This window comes from Nilaparvata lugens, chromosome 6, assembly GCF_014356525.2.
Source record: "Nilaparvata lugens isolate BPH chromosome 6, ASM1435652v1, whole genome shotgun sequence".
NCBI lineage: Eukaryota > Metazoa > Arthropoda > Insecta > Hemiptera > Delphacidae > Nilaparvata > Nilaparvata lugens.
Window position 1 is genome coordinate 6,003,182 of NC_052509.1, and position 19,664 is coordinate 6,022,845.

A 19,664-nucleotide genomic window follows, 5' to 3' on the forward strand; every position below is an offset into this window, starting at 1 on the left:
GCGACATAAATTCCCTATACCATGGGATATCTACTTATGCTATCGTTTCTCTATGCTTATACCCCAACACATATAATTTATAGTGGGGTGTATATTTATTCATTGAATTATCTTTGCCTATTGAGAAATCATTCGATGCATAAAACTTGATTGTTTTAATTGTTATAGTATTCTAATTTGTAATGTAATTGTTTTTGATGAATAAATTTTATTTGATTTTAATTTAATTTAACAGGATAACATTGAAAGTACATGATAAAAATGGTAGTGACTTAAGCTGCGTTTAAACCAAAGTTATCAACAAAATGTTAATAACTTAATCCATATAGATTCTACTAGCCGTCAGGCTCGCTTCGCTCGCCATATCCGTCTAGCCAGGGGGCTCCGCCCCCTGGACCCCGACTGATCGTCCAAGAATGAGATCAGCAGGCTCGCTTCGCTCGCCTGCATTTTTCATTTGGGCATTTTATCATATGTTAGGACAATCCAGTCGGGGGTCCAGACTAAACGTCTGGCCAAACGGATATGGCGAGCGAAGCGAGCCTGACGGCTAGTAATATAATATTCCCAGGATTGAAGTAGCAGTGCCCAATCAATTTTTCCGCGATAAATGCATTTAATCTTCAACTTGGTGCCAATCTAACAAAATTATTAATTTAGTTACCATTTAACAACTGTTTCGAAGAGGTACTCTCTATAGAATAAAGTTCTAGTCTATATTAACATATGGTATGGACAAAGTCAACTCAACTTAATGCCAACCTGACAAACTTATTAATTTAGTTGCCAGTTAACAACTGTTTCGAAGAGATACTCTATCTAGATTATAGTTCTATAGTAACATATGATATGGAAATTTCAATTATAATATTATTATTAAGAGATTGGGAGAAGAAGAATATACATGCTAAAAGACGAACTTCAAACCCTTAAAAACAACCCTTAGAGTTAAAATATTTCCAAAAGATTTCTTAGTGCGCCTCTAAAGGGCCAACTGAACATACCTACCAAATTTGAACGTTTTTGGTCCGGTAGATTTTTAGTTATGCGAGTGAGTGAGTGAGTGAGTGAGTGAGTGAGTGAGTGAGTGAGTGAGTGAGTCAGTCAGTGAGTGAGTGCCATTTCGCTTTTATATATATAGATTAGATTGAACATAGCTTATCATACACATTATGAACATATGTGTTGGTCAAGTCCGTTCGATCTAATATGATCTATAAGGATTAAGTTATTAACATTTTGTTAATAACTTGTTAATAACATTAAGTTATTAACATTTTGTTAATAACTTGGTGTAAACACGCAGCCTTATGATCCCGCAGACTTCTGACTTGTGTTTTGGGAGTTATCACAAGGACTGAGACCCGGTTACACAAAAGATTTTGAGTTTTAACCATGATTTAATGCCACGAGGACCAACTAGCAGGCTATTTTAAAAAGAATGCTTATCTGATTTGGTTCCCGTAGCATTCAATCATGATTATAATTTAACCGACTCTCTTGCAACCAAGTCTCGTTTGATTTCTGAATGTCTCATTTTTAGTTGAGTTCTGAATGTATTTCACTCCTGTTTGCAGACAAGATTTTTCTTAAGCGAACAGTATTGTATTCAATGATCTGTAATATCATTGTATAGTGGAATTTGTCATGTAAGTGATATCATTGAATAAAACTTGATTTGATTTGATTTCTACTGTCTTGATTTTTGATTCTGACTTTTTCTTAGTAAATTTTAGGTTCTATCGATTCTCATATCATAAAATTACAAGTTACGGATTTCAAAATCAGTACAGTAGTAGTTCATGAGCGTTTTGTCCAGCCCGAGGGACTCACTGTAGTCAACCGCACAAAACAGTCCAATGAAAATTGGAACAGATGAGTTCCCTCTCATCAACCCTTCCCCATAGACGTTGTCAATTATTCGTCAGGTTATTATAAATGAATTGATTCTCATCTATAATGAGCTGCGGACAACGTTGATCAACAATTATTTGGTCACGTTGAACTCATCTGTTTCATTTTGCATCGGACTATTTTCGGGCGGTTGATTATAAGTAAATGAATAGATTAACTGTATTCAAACTATTCAATTATTTGAATAAACCAATAATTATTCCAACAACACTGTAAAGATAATAAATTAGTTCTTTCAAGGTAAAGCGACGTATGAGTCATATTTGCAGTAAATGAGTTTTCAACAATAACAAACGAGTTTACAATGAAGCTACGATGAGTTCAGTACCTCTCACTTCATCTACTTACCTAACCTCTCACTGTCTCACACCCTCTCACTATAGTTCTAGTGTAAAACATCGGTGAGTTCAGTACCTCTCACTCTATTTCTAGTGTCAAACTAGAAACCCCGTTTCGGGGCAACACGTATCCGGGCGAGCTTCCTGTGCTTAAGAGGTTCGGGATCAGTGTCCGCCGAGGAGCGCTCGCTGGCAAGGGGTCAGTGAACCGCGCGACGGGCCCCGGACTGCAGAGGATAGGTTCGTTTTGCGGTGGCCCCCTAGCCCTTAGTAGGTGCCCCTAGCCCCTAGTCGGTGCCCCTTGCCCTTAAACCCGAGGATGGGCCATGGATGTGTTCAAGGTAGACTCACGCTCTCTCACGGCCGGGCTCGTCCGGGACCCGGAAAAACTGAGTCCGCCTCTCGACGTGTCGTTCGACGCCGGATCAGAGTTCAACCTCAGCTTCTTCGATTCGAATCCGGACGACCCACCCCCGACCGCCTTCAGCGACCCCGGATCGGTCGGATCGACTTCGGCTTCGCCGCCTCCACCCGCCTCCATAGCACCACAGGCTGTTGCCGCCCCCACACCTGTTATCAAGCAAGGTATGAACCAGGAGTCGATCATGTTGGGAAACTTGGTGATGGAATGTGGACCTGATTCAATTGCAGTTTCATAAATGTAGACTATTGCATTAGTTCTATGTCGATTTTAGATTGTTTTAATATAGTTATCACCGTCCCATACAAGCTAGGAACAAGGATTCCATCATGATAGGAAACTTGATAGTGGAGTGAGGATGATACTTGTAGTCCTGTAACGATTGTTTGATTGCAATTCTATAGATTTATTGTCGAAGTTCGATGTAGATTTCAGATTGTTATATATTTGTCACTGCCCCCATACAAGCTGGGAACAAGGGTTCCATCATGTTGGGAATTTTAATGGTGGAGTGTTGACCTGTCACGATGGTTTAGTTACAATAACATAGATGAGTTTCCATGAAATACTATCCTACGATATAAATTGTTATAATAGTCTATAGTTGTCACCGCACCGCCCCCAAGCAACCTATGAAAAAGGATTTCAACATATAGAAAAACTTGGCGGTGGAGTGAGGATTTAATTGTAATTTCATAGATGTATTTTCTTAGTTCGATATAGATTTTAGATTGTTATAATATAGTTGTCACCGCCCCCATGCAAGCTAAGATCAAAGATTGCCATCGTTGTTCACTTAAGAATGTTGTGTCTCTTGGGAATGCATTGCCGATGAGTATAAACATAGAGAAACAATAGCATTAGTAGATATCCCATGGTATAGGGCGTTTATGTCGCAAATTTTATTGTTATCCCAAGCCGATAGTTCACGTAGCTCTTTCCTATGCAGCTGTGTGACGCTGGTAGTCTCTCAAATTGTGCCGTTCCTACACTTTCACCCCAACAAAACAGTAAAAATTGACAATAATCGACAGTAATCGGCTTGAGATAACAGTAAAAGTTGCGACATAAATTCCCTATACCATGGGATATCTACTTACGCTATTGTTTTTGTATGGTATAAGCCTGGAACGAGGATAAAATTAGAATTTCATCGATAAATTGCAAGTATTGATATAGGCCCAGATTGTTGTATAGTTGTCACAGTCCCCAGGGAAGATATTGATGTTGGAGTTTGATTTAAATGATTGTTATAGTGGTCACTGCCCACTAATAGTAAAAACAAGGAATCCATAATCCCGATCTTCTAAGTGAAGCCTACTATTTGAACGAAAACTCTATTGCAATCACAAAGTTTAATGAATGTAATGTCATGGTTTGATAGAAGAGATTGTTATAGAGTTGTCACCGCCCCCAGTTGAGATAGTATCGATATCTTTCACCGCCTCCAAGCAAGGTAGTAGCAAGAAATCGATGATGTTGATCACTTGTTAAAGTATTTTGGACTTTTAAAGTGTTATCTAAATTTGGAAAAGAAATAGTACAAGGAGTATCCGTAGTTTTTCTCTCCCAATCAGTGCTTATTTGTAAAAAATATAAATAAAATAATAAATAGTGATAAAGTGCAGAGCTGAGACGAAAATACAATAATTATTGAGATGTCGTAATATTGTCGTATTTTTTAAAGAATTTGTTTGAATTTTTATATAGTTGTCACCGCTCCCAAGCAAGCGAGGAACAGGGATTCATTACTGGTGTTGAGAAGAAGTGGAAGTGTACGGTAGGCCTGTACAGACCTGTATATTATGACCATATTATGTCGTAATTTCATAGATGAGTTGCCCTAGTTCGATATAAAATTGTCACAGCCCCCAGGAGAGACAGAAAAAAGTTACAAGGTTTTGTTTGGTATTCATTCAGAAATAGTCGACATTAGGATATTTCAATTTGGGGCTTCACCAAAAGTTTCATTAATGATGAATTTCTTATTGTTCGATTATAATATGTTGCTCGTATGAGTCACAGCAAGATCCAACATTGTTGAGGAGGCTTCTCATTGGGACTTGCATTGATAGAGTTTGAAATTGAAACAAAAATTTCCGCTCCAACATAAGAAATAATTATATGATAAATAATAACTAACTGAATTTGAACGTTTATGGTCTAGTTGATTTTTAGATCTGTTGATATAGATCGATTTTGAAAATTGATTCATAATTTTGAGAACTGAGTTATCAACGTCTACTTTCCATGATTCATCACTTCATGCGTTGTTTTTAACACCATCTTGATAACAAGCAGATTAATTCAAATAGAAAAATTTATTGTGATATCACTCACATTATTGGAATTTTCAATAATTTATTTATTTATTTACAATGTCAAGGAAGACTAATAAATAATGTCAACTGTTTATACTTGAAATAGGAAATTGACCAATCTGAAAGCATGAGTCACTGAGTAATATTACATATTTTTACTTGAGTAATAGTCGTAAAGTCCTCATTATAAGCTGGGATGCATAGTCTATAAAATTTAACCGCCATTAAATAATATCAAATTTGTGCCTTCTAATTTTATTCCTGAGCATTTAAATTCATCAATAGATTAGCTTGATACTGCCTCACAATTCATCATTATCATCAATGTGCGATCCTAATCATGAGCAATTTAAATTGTGTTAAAATCACAAACTTTTCTTGTACAGTAAACCTTTCAACGGACATCAATGATGAACATTTTCAATTAATCATTATTGTAACGATGAAATTTCAGTCTGATTAAACAATTGAAAAATTAGAGGATAGAGTCCTTTCCAGACTTAACGATCACGTGGAAGTACAATTTAATTTGAATCAAATAAAGTAATTGAAACTTCTGAAAGTAAAAGTAACGGAAATATTACGTAATTTCATCATTAAAAAACTGCCTGTAGCATCTCGTTCGGCGTAATTTCATGTCCTTCTTCTATGAAAACTGTTTGAAGTCAAATTAGTTTGCTTCAAGAGGATTTCTTTGAGAGGATTAACATACAGTTTTCTTTGAATGTATGACAATCAAGTTTATGAAGATGATATAAAGAAGTGAATTGTTTCATCGTAATAAGTGATCTAATTATAATCTCCCAATACCCTTGGAGTCTCAGTTATGTATCTGAAGTTTACATAATTATTGAATCAAAATATTGAAGGAGCTGAAAAAGTTTTGATCAAGAATCCTTTTCAATGCACGAAATATTTTAAAAACTTGTTGACTCATTCGGGCTTCACGCAAATCAGTGCGAGTTATCGAGATTCTTTACCGACAGTTACTTCGTGAAAGGTTTGATTTTTCATACACTTTTCAACATTAGAGTTACGTTTTGAATATTTCACAACACTCAATCCTATCAAATGCTGCACCTATTAATATCTAATCTATCAATAAACCGAAAATATATATTCAAATTTAAACACAGACTGAACTTTAGCTTCAATCACAAATCTATCCTAACACTGTTATTTTCAGATCTGAAAGCTACACAAGTCTAAAAAAAATCCTAAGATAAGATCCTCTTCGATTAAAATTCAAATTTTTTCAACCAAACCGGTTGAGAAGGTTGTTTTTTTAATGCTGTCCATTTTGATTGATGGAAACACATGCTAAGAAACCCATCAAGTTCAATGACTTCGGAACAAGTGCATCAAATTATTATCATTCAAATTGTTGACATTTAGATTTCAGTCACAAATCCACTTGAAAATGCATATAGGTTTTTCAATAGTTTAAGACGCGTGATTAACCCACTCGAAATTGTTGAAGTGAAAATGTCAATAAAACCAGGAAGGCTGTATTGAAAATCAGTTCCTCATACCGTTTTATTTTTTAATAATTAACATCCACTCCAATCAGTTTTGAATGAATTGTATCCCAATCTTGAATGAACTATTAAGCTGGGCTTACACCAAAGTTATGAACATAATGTTAATAACATAATCCTTATAGATTCTATTAGATTGAACGGAACTTGACAAACACATATGTTCATCATGTGTATGATAAGATATGTCCAAGCTAATAGAATCTATAAGGATTAAGTTATTAACATTTTGTTATTAACTTTAATGTAAACGCAGCTCTAATCATTTATTTTTTTAAATACTTTTTCAATTTTTATTCCGTTAACGGCGTTTATGCAGAAAAGACTTTGGGATGCTGTTCTCATATTGGATCTTGACTATTATAATAGGAAGACTGTTTTAGGATACTATTCTGAAAGCTGCTTTCTGATTGGTCAGTGACTACAACTTTAAAATGGCCGTTTCACGTTGTTATTCTCAAAGCTGCTACCTGATTGGCTTATGACTGTAGTAACAAAATTGGAAACTTAAATAGTGGATACGAAGTTTTCGCGGATTTTTAATCCCTGTCCTCTGATTGGTTTATTATCCCTCTACGCCCTCTAGAATGGGCGTTCCAACTGTTATTTTCAGACTTAGTGCCGATTGCACAAAAGCCGGTTAAATTTTCATCGTGATCAATTCTACGAGAACCAATCAAAGAAGCTGGTTTTTTTTCAAAAAAACCTTTTCTGATTGGTTCTCGTGAAATCAATCACGGTTTGAATTTAACCGGCTTTTGTGCAACCGGGCCCAAAAACTGAAAACTTGTATGTGGTTGATATGACTTGCTCATGAATACTATATCACATTTTTTTTCAAAATCTCAATTGAGTAGTATCCGAGGTGAAAATTTTCTTTTCCTACAGTTACGTTGAAAAGTGGCCATTGCTGCACTGATTACAGAACGCAAAGAATCACTTTTCCGCTCTAGTGCGGGAAAAATTTTTCTGCACTCCAGATTTGCAACATGGCAACGCAAAATACTTAGTAGGTTATATGGAGCAACAGTGCAGCAAAATCAAAATGAAGTTGGTAACAGTGACTGCTGTGGCTGCTATAGTGATCAGAGGTGCAACGAAGCACAACGCGCTAATTATTATTCATTATATATTATAACCAACGACAACGAGGACTTTAGGATTTTAGGATTAAGGTTTTTATCAATAATAAAATTACACAGAAAAACATTTGATGCATTTCAGGCAACTTTACCCATAATTACCCACTTTTCATATTCAATGGTAACTGTAGGAAAAACTTAATGTGAAATACGTGCGCAAAGCTCCTCTGCTGCACTCAAGAAACCATTCCGCCCTCGCCTACGGCTCGGGCGTAAACGTTTCTTTCGGTGCAGCAAACTGTCACTTTGCGCACTAGTTGCACAAATAACTAATGTATCACCACAATCACCTTAAAGTTCAATCTTAGCGCTATGGCATATCTTCCATGGATATCTATTATCATCCTCCATTCTTAATATTATATCAACCACTTATTATTATTATCAATCGATTTGACATTGATAACAATTATTTTTAAGAAATTAAAGTTGAGAATTTCTTGATGTTTCTATGATTCCATCACTCTTTTATATTTCTCCCAAACAACGTCTCATATATGTTGATACTCTTGTAATTTCTTATCCATTATTTCAATAATTCAATAATTGAGAATCGCCATTCAAGTTATTATCTCTATCAGGCTCAACTCACACTTACGCGACTCAGGTCGAGAAGAGACTCGACTCTAGTCGAGAGAATGTGTTTTCGCGGAGACTAGAATCGACTGGTCCGAGTGTCACCATTGGAACACATACTGCGTCGAGAAGAGACCAGAGTTGCAGTCTCTTCTCGACTTGAGTCGCGTAAGTGTGAGTTGAACCTTATACAGTAACTTGGGCTGCACGTGAAAACCGCGTAGAAAATATGAATTTATCCGTTATGAAGGTTGTTGTTGAAAGACAGTAATCTTGAAACTTTTACTGATAAAATTGAGAAGAAAGATAGTTATGGACAGAGAAAATGCTTATATCATTTTTTGATGAATTGTGCATGAAAAATGAATGAGTGAATCACTAAATGAGAGAAGTATATCCATTCATAACGGAATATAGTACAAAATTATCATGAATCAGTAGATTACCTCCTTCTACTATCTTGTTCAAGCTCAACAAAAGGGGAGGAGGAAAATTTGTAAAACAAAAAAGAAGGAGGTGGAGGAAAATTAAGTGTATTTCGAATAAAATACCTTTCACATTATACATCTTCAGATCCCATATTTTCAATCATTGTATTATTCAGGGTGGGTGAAAAGTCCGAGAACGGCTTAATATCTCATACACAAAGGTAATTTGACGGTGGGTGTGATTGGGGATCCTACTCAAATTGAAAATACTACTTTACTATGACTTTGAAAATATGATCCGCCATAATGGATGCAACTTTATTTTTTTAAAATAGGTAGGTTGTCATGCGATACATGATTCCACATGATCACATGATTTCGATACGGAATTTCATGGAAAAACGAATGGCGAAAACCGCACATAGATATCTCAAACCGTTTAGAAGATATTCACATTATTAATCAATACCACTTATGTACATCAAACCGTATTTTATTTCTGATTTGCGTGGTATTGATTAATAATGTGAATATCTTCTAAACGGTTTGAGATATCGATGTGCGGTTTTCACCATTCGTTTTTCCTTGAAATTCCGTATCGAAATCATGTATCTCATGACCACCTTCCCATTTAAAGAAATTAAGTTGCATTCAACATGGCGGATCCAAGATGACGGACCATATTTTCAAATTCATAGTGAAGTAGTATTTTCAATTTGAGTAGGATCCCCAATCACACCCACCGTCAAATTACCTTTGTGTATGAGATATTAAGCCCTTCTCGTACATTTCACGCACCAGTAGCCTATACTAGGCTATGTATGAAGTTGTTTGGGATAAAATACCAGCTATTCGTAGGAATATAGAAGTTTGAACGCCCATTCCATGTGTGTTGTATTATAGAATAATAATGGAGAAATTCAGTACCTCTACAGTTGAATCAAGCTTGGATACAGGTTGAATTCTAGTTAGGTCCAAAGTCTACTCAAGTCTAAGCTTCACACAATGCAACATTGCCAAGCCGTTGGCTAAACAGAGTCTTATCAGTTGTATCGTAGAGCCGTCGTGGTAAATTTGCTTCTTTGAACACAGTTTTTCGATTTTTTTATATTTTTGCAAGATAAGGTGCTCAGAATGAATAGTGGGTTCAAAGAGACTGCATCTCCTTCGGCTAATCGAAGAATCGAGAAAGGAAGCGTATAGAAGGCTTCTTTTCCTCTTCTATATTTCTCTGTTTCATTCTTATTTTTCTTCTCTTTCTTCTCCTATTTTCTTCTGTCGCATTCATCTTCTTCATCATCTTCTATATTTTTCTGCATCATCATGATCATCATCTTCCTTTTCTTTTTTTTCTTCTTCTATTTCTGCTCCTTCTCCTCCTCCACCTCCCCCTCCTCCTCCTTCTCCGCCTCTTCCCCTCCTTCTTCTCCTTCTCCTTCTACTTAACCCCTTTCCTTCATCATCATTATCATCCTCGTCTTACTCTTTCTTCTCTTCCCACTCATTCTCTTCCTTTTCATTCCCTGATTTTCTTCCTATTTTCATCACATCTCACTGCATTACATCTGAATCTGTTTCTCTCTTATTTTCCCGCGTCCAATTTACAATACTTTCCTCATCTTTCTTCTATTTCAATATTTCCTTCATCACTCCTTCTTCTACTTTTTCTCCTTTCTACTCATTGCCTTATTCATCGCATACTTCACTTTCTCTTCCACCACCATTTCCTCTTCCTCCTTCTCCTCCTCCTCCTTAACCTCCCATCTCCGCAATCTCCCCCTCCTATTAGAAGAAATCGTATCCCCTTTTTCACACTTTTCTCCCTATTCACCCTCTTTTTCCTCCTCCTTTTTATCGTTGAATCATCTTTCTCATTAACTTCCTCATCGTTTTACTCTCCTCTTCCTCGTCATCGTCCATCATCTCCCTCCTTCTCCTCAACATCATCTTGATCTTCCTCCACCTCCCCCTCGTTACTCCTCATCATCATTTTACTCCTCCTGATTTTTCTTCTCTGCTTATCTCTCCTTCATTACATCATAGTTCATTTTTCTGTTCCACTTATTCTTCTTCTTTGTCCTTTGCATCAACTTCCCCTCCCCCTTTTTTCTCCTATTTCGATGTTTCTTTCATCACTTACTCCTCAATATTCCTCTCTTCTCATTATTCATCTTTATTTTCATTGTTGTTTTATACATCACTATCTCTTCCCCCACAATTCCTCTTCTATCTACGCATTCTTCTCTTCCTACTAGACGAAACTGTCAGAATATCCTTTTCTCCTTCTTTTTCGCCTCAATATTCTCCTCGTTTTCCTCCTCCTTCTCATCGTTTGAATTTGTTTTCTCTTTTCTCTCATTCTTTTTCTCCACGCTTTTCCCCTCTAACTACTTCTTCTCCTTCACGTTCTTCTTCTTCCGACTATTTCAATTCGTCTTATCAGTCATCTCGGTCGTCGACCTTCCCTCTCACTCGCTCTGCGATTCTCTCTTTTCCTCCCCACTTTGTTTCTCATTCACTAACTCCTCCTCTCATTTCCATGCCTCCATTATCTGCTCCATCTATTTCTCCCTCTCACTCCTCTTCACACATTGCTCCAACTATCCATCTTTCTGTAAACCATAGTAATGAAACAATATTATATTACTATGATATTGCTATGTTATAAAAGCGGTTTCTTTCTTGTATTCATCCTGTCACTCTCTCTCTTTCTCGCCCTAAGTTGCTTCATCTCTTTATCGCAAGTTGCGTTTACTCTCAACACTATCATATGAACACTTGTTTCATTAACATAATCTTTGCTCTATCCCATCCTAACTTTTTATTTTTCTCCAAAAATCTTGACATTGTGGAGAATTCGATATAGTACAACCACAGTATTATATTATTGTATTCTGTATTATATAACCATACTGTATTTGTATTCTGTGGTACAACGTAGACTTTTCCTGAAAGAACCGTGATAGGGAGAAGTGAGGGGTGGATGTGGAGAAAAAGGAGAAGGAGAAGGAGGAGGAGAAGTGGGATAGAATAGAAAAGCACTAAGTTGTAGATGGGTGATGAGGAGGAGGAGGAGGAGAAAGAAACTGAATTAAACGAGCAGAAGAAGACGATTAGAGGAAGAGGAGGAGGAGAATGTTGATGTTGATGTTGAGGAAGAAGAGGGTGATGATGATGATGATGGGAAGGAGGATGAGAAGGAAACTAAATAGAAGATGAAGAAGAGCTGTAGAGGAGGAGTAGAAGGAGAAGGAAAAATAAGGAGGATGATGATGTAGATGTTGAGGATGAGAATGAAGAGGAGGATGATGAGGAGGATGAGAAGGAGGAGAAGTGAAGAAGTAGAAAAAGAAGGAGTAAGAAGATTAGGAGACAAAGAATAAGAACATGAGGAAAAAGAAGAAGAAGAAGAAGAAGAAGAAGAAGGAGAAGAAGAAGAAGGAGGAGTAGGAGGAGGAGGAGGAGAAGGAGAAGGAGAAGGAGGAGGATGATGATGAGGAGGATGAGAATGAGGAGATTGAAGAAGTAGAAAAAGAAGGAGTAAGAGGATTAGGAGACAAATAATAAAAACATGAGGAAGAAGAAGAAGGAGTAGGAGGAGGAGGAGGAGGAGGAGGAGTAGGAGGAGAAGGACAAAGAGGAGGAGGAATCTTAGGTGCAGGAGGAGGTGGAGGAAAAGTAGACCTCAAAGAGTCGATGATAGGGAACATGGAATAGGATGTAGGATGTAATATGATAAAGGACTAGGATGTGGATGGGGAATCACGAGGAAGAGAAGAAGAAAAAAAAGAAGAAGAAAGAATAGAAAGAACGCCTGTTGAGAGACTAGAGACGGTAACTAGCGATTAAACTAATTACCAGTTACAAATATGCTGGCATCGTAGCATGGGCTGTGGCTCTCTGGCCAAAATCAGGGTTGTTGATCTATTCTGTTCTGCCAACCGCCAACCTCAACGAGGGAAATTTATGCGCGGCCAGTTGGCAACACTGCTAAATAATGGGCATGTCACTATTCGAAAATATTAACGCCTGCAAATTAACACTATATGAGTAGGTACTTTGTTGGGTTATAGTGGGCGGCAGTTCGAAAGTGAGATATTGCTTTGCAAGAAAAAATATATAATTCATGAAATCTCTGAGTTATTTTGGGTAGTATAGGTAAATCTTTGTTGAGGATGAACCTCATTTAAACCCTAGGCTTGTGCGTGAGCTAATGCTTTGCAAAAATGATATAAAATGTATGGAATCTTTTAGTAAGTTTGAGTTGTATGGGTAGATGTTTGTTGAGGATGATGCCAATATAAGTCTTAGACTTGTGCGTGAAGCGTGAGCTATTGCTCTACCAAGAATAGATGTATAGAATCTGTTAGTTAGTTTGGGTATTATTGGTATATGCTTGTTGACGATGATGCTTATATGAGCCCAGACTTGTGTGTGAGCTATTGCTTTGCAAAGAATAGGAATCTGTAAGTCAGTTCGGGTAGTATTGGTAGATGTTTGTTGAGGATGATGCCAATATAAGCCCTAGACTTGTGCGTGAGCTATTGCCTTGCAAAACGGATATATGATGGAATCTGTAAGTCAGTTCGGGTAGTATTGGTGTATGTTTGTTAAGGATGATGCCAATATAAGTCCTAGACTTGTGCTTGAAGCGTGAGCTATCGTTTTACGAAGAATATAATTATGTATAGAATCTGTGAGTTAGTTTGGGTATTATTGTTGTTATTTGTTGAGGATGATGTCCAAATGAGCCCCAGGCGTGTGCGGGGAAGGATGATTATGAAGAGATTAGAGATGACTGCACTGCTAGTTGCAAGAAATCAAACCACAAAAATATTCAGTTACTTTTGATAGCGGAGGTTTTTGATGGTGGAAATGGTAGATTCTCGAATGTTTCCTCGTTTTGTGTGTGGATAATTCTTGAATAAATGGGAGAAAACTGCATGTCTAGCTGCAAAAATCACATAACAGAATATTTAATACATTTTTTCGCATAAGTAGACTCTAGGGTCTAGGCTGGTGCTTGTGCTATGAGATATTTGATGTAGAACAGAGAGGTGATTATTGAAATCGTCAGATTGTCGAATATGAAATGAGTGAGTTTGTATAGTATTGAGCTTGTTTTCTGCTGAGTATGATTCAACACATTACTCCAAACACGTTAACTCTAGACTTTTGCGGGAACAATGATGATCATGATGATGAATTAGATTAAACTTTGGGTTCAGGTGAGTTCTGAATACTTTAGAAGTGATTTTCAAGTTGTTAGTTTGTGGAGAAGCTGCATAGATCTGGATATTGGATATTGTAATCTATATTTTAACTAATTAAGTTTCGATATTACTGGCAGTTGAGAGGGTGATGCTGCAAAGAATCTAAAGAACAAGAGTCAAGTTATAAGAAATTTTGTGGATTGATTATTGTGAAGAAGATACTATGGATAGCTGTGTAATTTATCGTAGTACATATTAATGAAATAGAATTTGAAGAGCAAAGATGTTAAAGTTGTTATTAGAAAATGTTGAAGAAGGTTTAACAATTCTTGTATGGGCCAAGCCACATGAGACGTTTTTCAGATAAGTCGGCCGGGCAGGAAGCTCTCCTATTGGTTGATTATCAGCTGACTCCCGAACGCCAACCCAATCAGCCAATCGGAGAGCGTCCTGCTCTGCCCGCCAACCCAATCAGCCAATCTGAGAGCGTCCTGCTCTGCCCGCCATCCCAATCAGCCAATCGGAGAGCGTCCTGCTCTGCCCGCCAACCCAATCAGCCAATCGGAGAGCTCCCTCCCTGCCTACTAGTTTGAGGAATGCCTGATGTTGCTTGACCGTTCGGAAACTTCCTCAAATACAATAATTTTATATCTGAAGCATTTACTATCACTGACTTTAATGATATGTATGACTTTTATTGGTGGGGTGTTCCCGACGGAAGTTCCACCTCACCTGAATATATCTTGCTAAGCAGTGCAATGTTCTCAGATCTAAAGGTGCGTACAGATATACGCGTCGCGAACATGAGCAATTCACTTTTAATCAGCTGACTATATCTGTATTTTTACAGAAACGGTAAGATACAGATATAAAAAGCTTGGCATCAGCTGATTAAAAGTGAATTGCTCATGTTCGCGGCGCGTATATCTGTACGTACCTTTAGGCTAAACTATAATAGTCCAAAGCTCTTTATTTATAACATTAATAGATACCAATCTTTATTATTTCTTATAAGATGTATCACTATTATCTATATAATTATATAAAAGCGAAATGGCACTCACTCACTGACTGACTGACTCACGCACTCACTCACTCGCAGAACTAAAAATCTACCGGACCAAAAACGTTCAAATTTGGTAGTTATGTTCAGTTGGCCCTTTAGAGGCGCACTAAGGAATCTTTTGGCAATATTTTAACTCTAAGGGTGGTTTTTAAGGGTTTAAAACTCACGTCTTTTAGCATGTATATTCTTCTTATTCTCTTAATTATAATTGAAAAATGTCCATACCATATGTTAATATAGAATTATAATCTAGAGAGAGTACCGTACCTCTTCGAAACAGTTGTTAACTGGTAACTAAATAAATAATTTTGTCAGGTTGGCATTAAGTTGAGTTGACTTTGTTTGGTTGGCACCAAGTTGAAGATTGAAATGCATTTATCGCGGAAAAATTGATTGGGCACTGCTACTTCAAACAGAGCTATTCCTGGGAATATTATATTACTAGCCGTCAGGCTCGCTTCGCTCGCCATATCCGTTTAGCCAGACGTTTAGTCTGGACCCCCGACTGGATCGTCCTAACATTATGATAAAAATGCCCAAATGAAAAATGCAGGCGAGCGAAGCTAGCCTGCTGATCTCATTCTTGGACGATCCAGTCGGGGATCCAGACGGAACTGGCTAGACGGATATGGCGAGCGAAGCGAGCCTGACGGCTAGTAATATAATATAATATAAGTATTGTATAGAATTATTATACTACTCCTTATGTCATGATGTCTTAAGTTTTATTTTACATAATTGTTACGTTGTGCTGCATGCATTTTTAAATATTATAATCATGTACTATTTGGCGAAATAAACTCAATTCAAGCTGTCAATGGGCCTTACGACTATTATACTTCAGCCGGGACCGACAGTTCAACGTGCCCATCCGATAACACTGACTTTCATCGTTGATTACCTTTAATTATAAGTAACCCATAAGAAAACATAAGTTGCATGAAACGGGCACCATTGTATTGTAATTTAAACAGTTAGTGGCGGTATTGATTACGTCTTGGAATGTCTGAGTTTACGCTCAGCTAGTCGGCACTCGGCAGTAACAATGTTTCTTCGTTAGATTCTACATAAGATATTATTGAAGACAGAAAAAATGGAAGTACTAGAGCGTAACACTATTGAGTTAGCTGGCTTCCTCTTTTCCTGGTTAACCACACTGTTGCTGATTTTTTACGAAAAATAAATCATCTCTTTGCAACTGAGGAGTCGAAAAAATAGCCCAGTATTGACATTAAATAATGTCCATTTTCTGGAAGACTGTTTTTAAAACACTGTCGCACTGCAGTTCATTTTACAATATGCTTTTCTGTTGCTTTTTTAGTCAACTATTTTTATTATTTCCAATACCTCCCAGGTTTATAGTAAATCTTTCTTTTGTTGTCTCTTATTTTGTTCTTTTTGTTATAGTATATTTCTTACGTTGTTTCTTATTCTATTTCAATACTTTGTAGTGAGTTGTCCAATGAACAGTGAGGGAAATTAAGTATTTTGCCGTAAAACTCTATTTGAAGAGTGATCAATACTCCTTCCAAACAATTTAAGGCTGTGCAAAGGCTAAAAATGAACTTTCTACTGGTGATATTTTTCAAAATTTTTCGATTTGTATATCATCAAGCTATCAAAATGAAAAAGTTTTCTCAGGAAAACATTTTTTTCCATTATTACTTTTTGGGATATGTTGATATTTTTCAAAGTTTTGCGATTTGTATATCACCAAGCTATCAAAATGAAAAAGTTTTCTCAGGAAAACATTTTTTTCCGATTATTACTTTTTGAGATATGAGCGCCTAAAGTTTAAATTTTTGGGACAGAACACTTCAAGTTAGGTAAGAGATGAATAAATTAAATTTAGATTATCATTCTATTAAAATTAGATTAATAGATTCATCATGGTATTGTTGATCTAGTAAGACAAAAATTTCCTGAAATATCGATTTTTGAGAAAGTTATTCAATTTACTAAAAATGACCTAAAATAACTTTTTTGAGTTATTTTTGGTAAATTAAATAACTTTCTCAAAAATTGATATTTTCAGAAAATTTTTGTTCTACTAGATCAACAATACCATGAAGAATCTATCCTCTGAATCTCATAGATTTATCTCTTACCGAACTTGGAGTGTTCTGTCCCAAAAATTTAAACTTTAGGTGTTCATATCTCAAAAAGTAATGATCGGAAAAAATGTTTTCTCAAGAGAACTATTTAATATTTATAGCCTCATGATATACAAATTGAGAAACTTTGAAAAATATCACCAGTAGAAAGTTTATTTTTAGCCTTTGCACAGCCTTAAGCTAGGCGAAAATGGGCATTTAAATGATGAAAACCTTTGTTGTAAATCAGACACTGTCTTACATTTGTAAATATTCAAAAACACTTACTTTTCTTGTAGTATTGAGGAATGCATTTCACTTCTCAGGAGGAGCTTCATCAGCCTGACACCAGGGGCGCTTGATTTCTATGGGTAGGACTGTGTGGCCAAAATGTGTGAAAAGATTGAATTTTATTTGGAATTTATTTGGTCATTGATTAAATTGGATCTTAGATGTGTCATTTTTGAGGTGTTGAGGTGCGTAAAAAAATACGCGCCGCGAACATGAGCAATTCACTTTTGATCAGCTGACTATATCTGTATTTTCACAGAAACGGTAAGATACAGGTATAAAAAGCTTGGCATCAGCTGATTACAAGTGAATTGCTCATGTTCGCGCCGCGTAAATCTGTACGTACCTTTAGATGAAAACCTACTTTGTTCTGGTGAGGATGTTTGTTTCAGTATCATTACAATACGTTGTGATAGTTATGAAATGAAAAAAATATTTATTAGGCGGAGTTAGGACTTTTAAGTCCTCTCTACCACTAAACCCATTATGATACTACTTATCGTTAATGAATCAGATTTTATCTCATAATTACTGATTTAATGGTCAATTATTCGAAGATATAAAAGATTGGTTGAAAATATGATAAAATTCAACTGTGAACTGTGATTCAAAAGCGTCAAGTGTCAATTTGTACATGTAGCCAGCTCAAATTGTACAGATAGCTTCAAATGTTAACATTTTCCAATGATTATGATGTCACAACCATGCTTCCAATATCAATGATTCCTCTGTAATTGCAGTTTATTTGAGATGTAGCTAATATAAAATTTAATTCGAAAGATAACCATCTACGAAAAAATGAAACAATCTACTGCCTATTCAACTCTATAAAATTAAAATGAAACTTCCTTGCACTTACTTCCCAATGTTAGTTCATTGGATTCTAATCTTATGCCATCAGATTCCAATTTTATTCCATTAGATTCCAATCTTCTTCCATAAAGATTCCAATCTTATTCCATTAGATTCTAATCTTATTCCATTAGATTCCAATCTTATTCCATTAGTTTCCAAGCTTATTCCATTAGATTCCAATCTTATTCCATTAGATTCCAATCTTATTCCATTAGATTCCAATCTTATTCCATCAGATTCTAGTTTTATTCCATTAGATTTCAATCTTATACCATTAGATTCCAATCTTATTCTATTAGATTCTAATCTTATTCCATGTGTGATTTCCGGGTTCCCTAGACAATAAAACTACCTGAATCTACATAAACTACAAATAAGTTGATAGATTACTCTTCTATAGCGAAAACTAGAGGCCTACCTACGGCAAAAGTATTTTTAGCGCAATAAAAACCAGCATTTTTTAGTACAGATGTTTCGGCTTTTTGACTCGGCTAGATATTTGGCAAAGAATGGGCTGCTCAAGGAATGATTGGCGGTGCAATAGGTGTGGGGGGCTACAGGGGGTACCTGTAGGGGGGGAAGAGGTACAGGGTGGCCTGAGAGAGGGTCATCGTTCTCTTGCAAGCAAACCTGTTCAGCCAAACGATGCTCGCTCAAGTCTATCCTTCTCTCACTCTTTGTTTCGTTCCATCTCCTTTTTTCGTCTTTCTCTTCCTTGTTTTTCTCCTCATCTTGCCAATATCCTTTTTTCTTTCTTCGGGATTCTTCTTCCTTATTCTTCTGATCTTACTTTCCAACTTTCGGCCTCTTCTTTCTTGCTTTCTTATATTCTTTGCTTTGCCTCCCTTTTTGCTCTCTTATTTCGTCATGCTCTTCCTTGTTTTTCTGCTCATCTTGCCACTATCCTTTTTCCTTACTTCGGGATTCTTCTTCCTTACCCTTCTGATCTTACTTTCCAACTTTTCGTCTCTTCTTCCTTGCTTTCTTATATTCTTTGCTTTGTCTCCCTGTTTGCTATCTCTTTTTTCGTCTTGCTCTTCCTTGTTCTTCTCCTCATCTCATTACTATTTTTTTTCTTCCTTCGGGATTCTTCTTTCGAATTCTTCTGATCTTACTTTCCAACTTTTCGTCTCTTCTTCCTTGCTTTCTTATATTCTTTGCTTTGTCTCCCTGTTTGCTATCTCTTTTTTCGTCTTGCTCTTCCTTGTTCTTCTCCTCATCTCATTACTATTTTTTTTCTTCCTTCAGGATTCTTCTTTCGAATTCTTCTGATCTTACTTTCCAACTTTTCGTCTCTTCTTCCTTGCTTTCTTATATTCTTTGCTTTGTCTCCCTTTTTGCTATCTCTTTTTTCGTCATGCTCTTCTTTGTTCTTCTCCTCATCTTATTACTATTCTTTTTTCTTCCTTCGGGATTCTCTTTCCTTATTCCTGTGATCTTACTACTATCTTTCATTATTCATTTCTAC

The 19,664-nt window shown here is 36.4% G+C and overlaps 1 protein-coding gene across 2 annotated transcripts in view; it reads left to right on the plus strand.

The window, feature by feature from the left end:
* Positions 1 to 19,664, plus strand: part of LOC111050320 (ecdysone-induced protein 78C) — a 126,450-nt gene that overhangs the window by 14,254 nt on the left and 92,532 nt on the right. Inside the window, exon 1 of one of the 2 annotated variants that reach the window (XM_039430027.1) lies at positions 2,461 to 2,837. The exons of the other annotated variant lie outside the window; for it this stretch is intronic. Coding sequence (XP_039285961.1) covers positions 2,579 to 2,837 — 259 coding nt within the window. The 5' untranslated portion in view covers positions 2,461 to 2,578. Of the gene's footprint in view, positions 1 to 2,460; positions 2,838 to 19,664 lie in introns of those variants that run through there. 2 annotated transcript variants of the gene reach the window in all.